The 11,545-nt window shown below is 33.7% G+C and overlaps 2 protein-coding genes across 2 annotated transcripts in view; one reads left to right on the forward strand and one right to left on the reverse strand.

Annotated features, from left to right (window-relative positions):
• LOC111623461 (kinesin-like protein KIF21B) overlaps positions 1-4,793 on the reverse strand; it is a 76,205-nt gene extending 71,412 nt beyond the window's left edge. The window contains exon 1 of the mRNA XM_023366045.1: positions 4,589-4,793. Within this exon, the coding sequence (XP_023221813.1) occupies positions 4,589-4,734 (146 nt within the window). The 5' untranslated portion in view covers positions 4,735-4,793. The remainder of the gene's footprint in view (positions 1-4,588) is intronic.
• Positions 4,794-7,895: 3,102 nt separating this feature from the next.
• On the forward strand, positions 7,896-8,618 carry LOC111623463. Its single transcript, XM_023366046.1, has one exon. It carries the CDS (start codon positions 7,896-7,898, stop codon positions 8,616-8,618), a length of 723 nt encoding a protein of 240 aa, XP_023221814.1.
• The last annotated feature ends 2,927 nt before the right edge of the window (positions 8,619-11,545 follow it).

The raw sequence follows: 11,545 nt of genomic DNA on the forward strand, positions 1-11,545 counted from the left end.
ATATTATTTACCATCCTGGTAGTCGGAACACAGTTGCTGATGCTCTATTAAGAATTTGCTGTGCCCTTCCTGATTTGAAGAAACTCTCTGTCCTCCACAACTCTCTCTGCCACCCAGGAGTAACTCGTTTTTATCATTTGGTGTGTAGTAGGAACTTACCATTTTCTTTGAAGGAAATAAAGAAATTAACTGCTTCTTGTCCTACCTGTGCGAAATTAAAACCAAAATTTCTTGGTCCTTCAAACCACCTTATTAAAGCCACATCTCCCTTCGAACGTTTAGACATCAACTTTAACGTCCTCTTCCTTCCAACTCGAGGAACCGTTACCTTCTGACAATAATAGATAAATATTCAAGATTTCCATTTTCATTTCCCTGCCCAAACGTCAGCAGTAGTACTGATATTAAGTGCCTCCATCAGCTGTTTTCAATCTTTGGACCCCATCATATATACATTCAGATAGAGGAGCTGCATTCTTATCTCATGAACTTCGTTCCTTCCTCACCTCTTGATGCTGCTTCTAGTTTCTCCACACCTTATAATCCCCAGGGTAATGGTGTTGTCAAGCGTTATAATGGTATTATTTGGAAGACAATTTCCTTGGCTCTCTGCTTGTCTAATCAAAGTATTGATCAGTGGGAAGATGTACTAGGCAATGCATTACATGCTGTTCAATCTCTCCTATGCACTGCTACAAATTCTACACCTCATGAAAGATTTTTCAGACACCCCCGAAAGGCAGGAATGGGTATTGGCCTTCCCACTTGGTTGCTATCACTGGGAGCTGTCCTACTACGTTCACATAACCGCACCAATAAATATGCCCCTCTAGTAGAGGAAGTCCAGTTATTGGAGGTTAATCCTAAGTAGCCTCGTGTTCAGTACCCCGATGGGTGGACATCGACAGTGTCCCTAAGGCACATTGCCTGAATCTTCAAAAGATGGCATGGCCTTCCCTAATGTTTCGGCCCAGATTCCTGATCAAGCTAGCTCTGATGTTCAGGCAATGCCTCCTCCATCTTGCGAGAGTGATTTGTATCCCTCCCAAGTCAAAGAAAAAGATATTTTCTCATCTCCAACAGAAGTAATTGGGTTGCCTTGTCCTGCAAGGCAGTGCCGTCAGCCCAGTTATTTGAAGGACTATATTGTGAGGCTCTGGACAGGTCCGAACCCTCACTAAAATTCGCGTTAAAATAATTGTTTTAAAGAAAATAATATAGTAGTTAGAAATAGATTTTTATTTTATGAAAACGCGACGCTAACTTTTAAACAATAGAGGAATGTAAGTCCGTTGACCATTTCCGGTTGGAGATTGAATTAAACTTTGATTTTGACCTCTCCCGCGCCCCGAAAGGTTTCGAATTGTCATCAGGTGACGAGGAGAGACCAATCGGAAAGGGGAATCTGAGAGAAAACGGATAAAACCCCGGAAATTCGAGGACGCGACGGCTTCTTCTCCCGAAAGTTCCAAGTGACGGATCTGTTGTTGTGTGTGTGTCTCGCACCCATCTTCGTCTCCATCTCCCGACCTCGGATCGACATCTTTCCATCAACGGAAGTTGACCGCATCGTTCCGGAGTCATCGAGACGTGATGAAGTGGTTCATTCGCGAACAAGGGACACTACTTCAAAATGGGACTATCTTGGAAAGGAGAGGAAGACCCAGAGGCCGCAGAACTTCCAAGATCGCGGAAATCTTGTAAGCTTCTTTTGTGTTTAATAAACGGTTGTGTTGTTTGTAAACGAAGCATCTATCTCTGGCTCAACTGCTTCCACATGTCGTTGATTGTTACCGCTCGGCAATCCAAACGGCAAGGGAGACGATGACGATATATATCGCATATTATCGTTCATTGCGAGAATTTGTTAAAATTTTTCCCCCTCCTCGGCCCCCACAATATTATGTAAAGTAAGTGGGGGTGAATGTAGTAGTGTCACAGTGTGGCAACAGTTCTCCCCACAGTAGTTAGTCTCTTGGACTGGCAGCACTGTTTCTCGCTGCATTTGAATTTGTAACAGTCATGCATTTCAGACACGAATAAAACCTTTTGTTAAGGTAATGTCTTTGTCTCTTTATACTACAGAAATTTTAGGGAGAAAAAGTATACTTGAGAGGACCTAAAATTTACATGAAGCCTACAAACTTTTGTGATTGGCTGACAAAAGATTATACTTAATTTGAGAGATGGGAAGATTCTCTTCCACCTGCATGGTTATCTGGATGGAAGATAATATGGAAGAAAAGAGAATGGAACCTATTATATAAGGAGAAAGGTGACAATAATTCATGTAGACATCTTAGTAGGTGGCATTAAGTTCTGTTTCAGTTTGTTTGATATTACTGTATTTACTTTATTTTTTTCTCCTCTTTTTTTACTCTTTGTTTTAATTTGTTCCCATCAGAATTTATTTTCCTTATGTGTTTATTGTAATATATATTAATAAATCTTCCAATATTTGTTGTGATAAAATGGGCATAAAACATCCCTTCATTCTGTTTCATTTTTCTTCATCACATACAGAAATGCAACTGGATTATGGACATCTGTTCTTTGCCTAGTTGACTCATGTAACCCGAAAACATTTTTTGAAAGAGTTTTTCATAAGTTTTTTTCTTGAAAAACAATTCTTGATTGTATCAATCAAAAATGTTATCTTTAGGTAAACTTATATGAACATATAGGCCTTTTATGAACAGAAAATCTAGACAAAGTCTGTAGTTTAACAGTGGAGTTAGTATATCTAACTATAGACTGTAAAAAATAGTTAATAAATATTGAATACAAATAGAAATTAATAAATGAATTTATAATAATTATTTATATTGGATATTAACAGAATATTCTGTTGTTAAATCGTTAAAATTATTAGAAATAATTGCAAAATATATCCCGACAAAACCTTAAATCGTAAACTCGTATACTCTTATATACATTGTAAACTCATTATGATTCATAATAAGAAAATAATTTCTAAATATATCAATTAAAAAGTTTTATTTTATTAAAGCAAATAATTGTTTTCATTTATAAAAATTAAGAAACCAATACATTTTTAAATTTAATACACTTAAAAGGTATGAAGAAATAAATGAAGTTCTGAAAATAAATATTTTTTTTTAATTTAAAACAGCCAGATGTATTTTGCTTTTAATTAATTTTTTTTTATCCAACTTGGAATGATATTTCTATAAAATTAAAAAAAATATATATATAGGTTAATCATTCATTATATATAAAATAAAATTATAATACATATGTAAGAGATAATAAATTAGAATAACTGCATAAAATGAAATATTAATTTTTAAGTTATATGGGTGTGGATAACATTTTATACTGCATATATTAAATCGTTTTCAATAATTAAAAAATTATAACTACTCTATAAAACATTTTCTCTTTAAAAGTTTGCAAATATTTTACATATCTGCGTAATTCTTTCATTTATTTATTCTATAATTTACATTAAAATATAATGCAACGCAGTTATTAAAAATTTATAAAAATGTTACTTTATATAACAAATTTAGAACATATTATCTCTCGCTTTAAAATTTAAAAAGCTCGAGATATTGTTAAGATTTTTCATCTTTAAAACTTTAAAAAAAAGTATCAGAGATTAAAAATATTTAAAAATCTAGCTTTGAATATTTTTCCAGCTACATTACAATTATTTTTATGCATAACTTTATTGAATTTTTTTTATACAAGAAGATTTATTTATATATTTTATTAAAGAACCTATTAAAATTTAATCTTAGGTATTAAATTTTTTGACAATAAAATGGCTATTTAAAACAAAAAAAATTAATTAGTTTACATTGTAATGAATTTTTATTTTAATTTAAAAATTACAATCAAATTAAAAAATCATGATGATTAATTATTATTCAGTTTAAAAAATTGTTTTATAATCTGGCAGCATTCCAAATAATAACAGATTTCTAAAACCTGACTATTCTAAAGGTTAAATTAACAATATTAAACCTAATAATTTATTTAATAATTGCCTTGGTGATAATTAAGAGGAAATAATTATTTAAAAAAGATCATTAATGATTTGACAGCTGATGATTAATCTAAATATTATTCTTATAAGTTTACAAATCACGAATACCAAATACATAAAATGAAAATTTATTTTTTATTTGTTCAATATGAAGAAAACAAATTCCCCTCTTCAAATTTTCATGCAGTGTTGCTGTTTTTTTATATAAAGTCTTACCTCCTTTTGGAGGTAGACTTTAAATAAAAAAACAGCAACTCTAAATATAGAAGTTTTAAACATTAAGAATTTTAAAAAATGAGTAAACAACCTAAATAATAGTAGAACTATAACCTCTAAATTTAACTCATCTCCAAATTTACCTCTAGATAAGAAAAAAACCCTTAAATTTGGAGGTAAAAACTCCCAAAACGGCAACTTGCTTTTGCGTCAATTTTCAATTTACAGCATTCCCTTGAATATTCTCATAATCAATATTTTATTGATTGGTGACGAACTCTTAAGCTTTGAATAATTTCAGCTGACATTTAAATGATTTTTTAATTGTAATAAATAATAATATAATAAATATCAACTTACCCTTCCACTAACGGTTTAACACAAGTATCGTAAACATCTTCTTGATTGGATGGCATATCAAATACATTGTCGTAAGTAAAGGCTTTATCTTTTCCCAACCACACCTGTGGCTCTCGTGGTGTAACCGAAGTGCAGACATGGCACATATCAATGATCTCTCTCGAGATCTGTGGACGGATCCTGAAAAATATGCATATAACATAAATATATAGTTGACATTCATATAATGTATATAAAATATGAGATCAATAAACTTATGAAAATATTTCCAACAAAATTTAAAGGCCGGATGGGCCCTCATTGTGGGCTTAGCCGAATCATGATTGGCCTAGTAAAAAGATTTGCTATGTAACAAATTAAAGAGGCCGTGTTTACACCTGTGAGTACGACAACTTGTGGCTCTTGTTGAGGTTAGTACACCTGCAACTCGTTAGTTACTTCCGAGTTCGCCCTTCTCCCTAGAGTACAGTTGTTTACCAGTTAAATAAAAGTTGCAAATACTGTCAAATTAATTAATTTTAAATTCTATATTCAATTTATTAGCTATCATCTATCTCATTTTATTCATTTTGAAATGCTAAATATTAAAATTCAATATAAATCTAAGTCATAATTACGGCCAATGCAATTTGAAGACACAAGTAAATTGAAAAATTGTGATGTAATTCCATTTAATGTTTCATAGGGTTATCGAATTGCCAGAAGGAAAGAAAGAAAAATAATTCATTATGAATCAAATTCGCGCTTTCATCATAAATCCCTTGTCATAAATCACCCAAAGCCGATTAGTAATACCTTTTCTTGTCATCGCAAAGAAACACATATACATGATGGAGTATGAAAGCAATATTCCATTCGAATTCTCAAAAAGAAACTTTTTGAGTCAATGAATGAGACTTGATTATTTCTAGAAAGTTTCGGTCTTGAATTCATCAATCAGTAAATGAGTATTTTGTTATCCAAAAATCTATAACAGGAGTGACCAATTAGACATGCTCCGAGAATCACAATATAACATTGCGATGCTACACAGTATCATTACAATTTAATTGTTGGATAAAAAGAATTTATGAATGAGTTAATTGATTTTCAACCAGATTAAAACCACATGACCATCAACAATTCCCTGTTCCAGACAGATTTGATCTACAATGTGGTCAGCCAGAATAGATGAAGAATAAAGGAACGACATCTCGACCCATGCACTGAAATTATCCGACTGAATCATTAATTGAAATAAACATTGACATACATCACATTGACATAATAACCCAAATATTCACGACCTGCATCAGCATTTTAATGTTATTTCTTTATGATATTAAGAAATAATTTAAAATAAACATTACATAGCTNTATATATATAATTATATATATTATATAATGTAATTAGAAATAATTTATATGAAATATAATTATTATAACTTGAGTCATTTGTCAATTATCCATTAAAAAATTAGCCTTTATATAGCAGTTTTGTTTTAAAAATTAATTGTAATGTCTTAAGCTAACTATTAAAGATAATTGGATAGTTGAAAATATTAATTTAAAATAAATCTGCTGGTTATGCTTTTTTTTTTAATTCCTTTCACCCTGTGAGCACTAAGAGGACTTTTTCCATGTCCATCATGGATTCAGACAGGACCATAATGGAGCAGCCAGATGGTGAAGGATGAAAACCAATATCTAGGTCAGACCACCTATGAAAATTCCTGGAGTTGCTTGTCCAGATTTGATCCTAGGTCTCCAGAGAGATAGGCTGACGCCTAAACTCCTTAACTGTCTTCTTATAAGGCCATCTAACTCTGCTGATTTAAAGATTTATTTATTTTCAATTATGATTTAACCTGTTTTTTGTTTGTTTGTTTGTTTACATTAAATTATCTCTTTTATAAAAAGATTTAAACTAACAATAATAATGAATTCGTTGAGGAATTATCTCGAACAAAATCAAGCAAAATTGCTGAAGTTATGACTTAGATGAAAGTTTTAAATTTTATTTCTGTTATATTTGCTATTAAAATCAAATAAAATTAAACTAGCACTGCAATTAATTTAATGAAGTAACCAAGTTTTAATAGTGGATAAGGTTGAATAAATGCTAACATTTTTGGCATCTCCAGGCATGAACAAACAAGAGGAATGTCCTCTGATGTATAGAGGACATACTTCTTACATCTGTTTATGCCTTAAGATGGTCCATTAACTAGGTAGGAAGTGTTAGTTTTTCTTCAACCTTAACCACTGTTAAAAGTGTATTGGTTACTTCATTAAAATCAAAGGTCGTTCTATACTATTTCCTTTATGGTGACTTGAGAGTGATATAAAGTATACAAAAAGCATTAGCATTTAAGATTTCTTGTAATTTCTTGACTTTTATATATTTAATTAATGAATTTTTAAGTTTAAATATTCAAAAAAAATTCCTTTTTTCCAGAATAAAACGTTTTGAAAAGACCTTATTGAAAAAGAATCATGGACATCTGATTACTTGATAGAAACTTTTCAATTAATTTATGTTATTTTTCATTTCATTGATCCTCAGTCTTAAAAATTTATAGTGTTTGGATCAATTATAGAGAGATTATTGGACCTACACACAGCATGAAAAAATCATGGTTTAATATGTCTGCTGATGGTTGGAGTGATTTTTCTTTATGATCTCCATATAAAGTAAAGTGACATCAACTAGCAGCAAACATGTTAAAGATTGGACAGTTTTAAAAGATTATGATAATGTTTTATTAAAATATGTTTATGGAGAGAAGGAGCAGTTTCAGAAAGGGAACAGCTTTTCTGTCTACTACTTGGAAGAGCTGCCAGAAAGGAGATTCTTAAGGAAGACGGATAGAGAAGAAAGTTGCCTTTAAAAGGAATCTATCTCCCATTTCTTGAGAAATGAGAAAGATTTGGACCAGACTTCTTAGGAGTGGAATTTATAAGATCCTAATATTTATAAAGAATATTAAAAAACAATTGTTATATGAAATTTCAGAAAGGCTTATTACCAAAAATATAGTAGAGCAGAAATTTGATATCAACATGAGCAAGATATGTGTAAAATCAGTGAATAAAGCACAGCACAGGATATAGATTTATGTTAAAATAATGTAGAAATTATAGTAGTGTCACAGTGTTGCGGCAACACTTCTCCCCACAGTAGTTAGTCTCTTAGACTGGCAGCATTGTTTCTTGCTGCATTTGAATTTTTAACAGTCGTGTGTTTCAGACACGAAGAAAACCTTTTGTTAAGGTAACATCTTTGTCTCTTTATAGTAGAATTTATTTGTGTCTGTAACTACTTAGGATGGATAGTCTACTTAAACATGAACGTTTTAATGTCAATCCAAATATTAGTGGTTCCTCTCAACAGCGGTCCCATTGGTACAGAACATTCGAGAACTTTGTATCATCAACGGAAATGGACGATGTGAGGAAGTTCAGTCTTCTTGTTAATTTCGTTTGTCCCTTAGTCTACTCTTATATATCAGAGTGCTCTGGATTTCAGGATGCCATTAAGACTTTGACTGCCTTATATGAGAAGCTTATAAATGTAATTTTCGCTTGTCATTGTCTAATTAATCATCATCAACAACCCAATGAGTCCATTGACAAATATTATCAGAATCTTAGGACATTAAGTAAGGACTGCAACTTTACCTCTGTCTCGGCAGAAGAGTATAAAAGTGAATATGTACGTGATGCTTTTATTGCAGGATTGTTATCACCTCAGATACGACAGCACCTTTTGGAAAGCCATACTTTAAAACTCGTAGATGCCTTATCACAAGTCCATGCTTTAGAATTTGCCTGTGTTCAGTCTGAAACTTTTGTCTCTAATACTAGTAAAGTAAGCACTATTCATATTTTCAACGAAAAGGAGTTGGCGGAAGAGAATTTAAATAATACCAAAGATAATTCTTTACCCTCACATGTGCTGGCTGCCACTGAATGTAGGTGTCCTTATTGTGGCTACATGAAGCACCTTCACAACAGATGCCCTGCTAGAAACGAAGATTGCAACAAATGAGGAAAAAGGGAACACTTTTCTAGAGTCTGTAAAAGCAAAGGGAGTAAGCCAACTACAGCTGCTGTAACCTTGGCAACTGTTGCTCACAGCCCTTTGTCTAGAGCTATGGTTAATATACAGATAAACAACATCTTAGCTTGGGCCCTGGTGGATACTGGCAATACCGAAAGTTTCATAGATTATAATTTTGCATTGTGTCATTGCCTCCGAATTATTCCACATTCCGCTCAAGTTTCTATGGTTACAACTGTTTTAAGTTCAACTGTGAGGGGTCAGTACATAGTTTCTATTAACTTAAAGGGCCATACTTATCCAAAGGTTTCACTGTCAGCTTTATCTGGTCTATGTGCTGATGTAATTTTAGGGCATGATTTCCTAATTTTGCATACTGATGTGTCCTTCAAATTTGGTGGCTCCCATAAATCATTGTCGATCTGTTCTGCAGTGTTCGCAAACATGCCACTGGTCCATCTCTTCAAACATTTATCTAAAGACACAAGGCCTATCGCTACTAAATCTAGATGGTTCTCTAAACCAGATCAGGATTTCATTGACGCAGAAATTAATAGGTTGACAGCTGAGGGTATAATTGAAGAAAGCAATTCACCATGGAGGGCTCAGGTGGTGATTGTACCTGGTCCAAAGAAAAGGTTAGTTATAGACTACTCTTGCACTATTAATAAGTTTACTGAGTTTGATGCATTCCCTCTCCCTAGAATTGATGACTTGATTCAGAAAATAGCCTCTTATAAAGTTTTCATTACAATAGATTTGCGTCGAGCCTACTATTAAATTCCCATTCCGAAAGAAGACAGACATTATACAGCATTTTAAGCTTGTAACAAATTGTGGTAATTTAAGATGATTAGTTTTGGTCTCACATATGGTGTTGCTGGATTTCAACTTCTATTTCTCATTTGATTGTTAAAGAAGGCTTAGTTGACACATTTGCTTATTTGGACGATGCTACTGTCTGCGGAAGAACTCAGGAAGAACATGATCGTAATCTTACTCCTTTTATGGGCATGGTTCTTAAGTATAACTTAACACTCGACAAAGCAAAATGTTCATTCTCTTCTAGATCTATTTGTATACTAGGTTACCTAATTGAAGGGGGAGCTATACGTCCAGATCCCGAGCATCTAAAGCCCTTGCTAGAATTACCTCTCCCTACAGATATTACATCTCTTTGCTGAACAGTAGGAATGCTGGCCACCTATGCCCCATGGATAAAGGGATTTAGTGAGAAAATTCAACATCTAGCTCAGAGTAAGTTGTTTCCACTGTCAACTGAGGCTGCCATGATCTTTTCAGATTTGAAAGCTGAAACATCTTGTTCTACCTTGACTCCTGTTATTGACAATGTGTCCTTTGTTGTTGAAACAGATGCTTCTAATTTTGCTATTGGTGCTACATTGTCTTGGGAAGGTAAACCTGTGGCTTTCTTCTCGCGATCCTTGAATGGTAGTGAGAGAAAACACTCTAGCAAAGAGAAGGAAGCATATGCTATAGTTGAGGCATTAAAGAAGTGGAGACATTTTTTAAGTGAATATCATTTTACATTAATTACTGACCAAGGTTCAGTAGTTTTCATGTTTCATTCTAAGTCTAATAATAAAATTAAGACTGATAAGATTCTAAGGTGGAGATTGGAACTGTCGTGTTACAAGTTTGATATTATTTACCATCCTGGTAGTCGGAACACAGTTGCTGATGCTCTATTAAGAATTTGCTGTGCCCTTCCTGATTTGAAGAAACTCTCTGTCCTCCACAACTCTCTCTGCCACCCAGGAGTAACTCGTTTTTATCATTTGGTGTGTAGTAGGAACTTACCATTTTCTTTGAAGGAAATAAAGAAATTAACTGCTTCTTGTCCTACCTGTGCGAAATTAAAACCAAAATTTCTTGGTCCTTCAAACCACCTTATTAAAGCCACATCTCCCTTCGAACGTTTAGACATCAACTTTAACGTCCTCTTCCTTCCAACTCGAGGAACCGTTACCTTCTGACAATAATAGATAAATATTCAAGATTTCCATTTTCATTTCCCTGCCCAAACGTCAGCAGTAGTACTGATATTAAGTGCCTCCATCAGCTGTTTTCAATCTTTGGACCCCATCATATATACATTCAGATAGAGGAGCTGCATTCTTATCTCATGAACTTCGTTCCTTCCTCACCTCTTGATGCTGCTTCTAGTTTCTCCACACCTTATAATCCCCAGGGTAATGGTGTTGTCAAGCGTTATAATGGTATTATTTGGAAGACAATTTCCTTGGCTCTCTGCTTGTCTAATCAAAGTATTGATCAGTGGGAAGATGTACTAGGCAATGCATTACATGCTGTTCAATCTCTCCTATGCACTGCTACAAATTCTACACCTCATGAAAGATTTTTCAGACACCCCCGAAAGGCAGGAATGGGTATTGGCCTTCCCACTTGGTTGCTATCACTGGGAGCTGTCCTACTACGTTCACATAACCGCACCAATAAATATGCCCCTCTAGTAGAGGAAGTCCAGTTATTGGAGGTTAATCCTAAGTAGCCTCGTGTTCAGTACCCCGATGGGTGGACATCGACAGTGTCCCTAAGGCACATTGCCTGAATCTTCAAAAGATGGCATGGCCTTCCCTAATGTTTCGGCCCAGATTCCTGATCAAGCTAGCTCTGATGTTCAGGCAATGCCTCCTCCATCTTGCGAGAGTGATTTGTATCCCTCCCAAGTCAAAGAAAAAGATATTTTCTCATCTCCAACAGAAGTAATTGGGTTGCCTTGTCCTGCAAGGCAGTGCTGTCAGCCCAGTTATTTGAAGGACTATATTGTGAGGCTCTGGACAGGTCCGAACCCTCACTAAAATTCGCGTTAAAATAATTGTTTTAAAGAAAATAATATAGTAGTTAGAAATAGATTTTTATTTTATGAAAAC

This window comes from Centruroides sculpturatus, unplaced genomic scaffold (genome assembly GCF_000671375.1).
Source record: "Centruroides sculpturatus isolate CEXI.00-Female unplaced genomic scaffold, Cexi_2.0 scaffold315, whole genome shotgun sequence".
NCBI lineage: Eukaryota > Metazoa > Arthropoda > Arachnida > Scorpiones > Buthidae > Centruroides > Centruroides sculpturatus.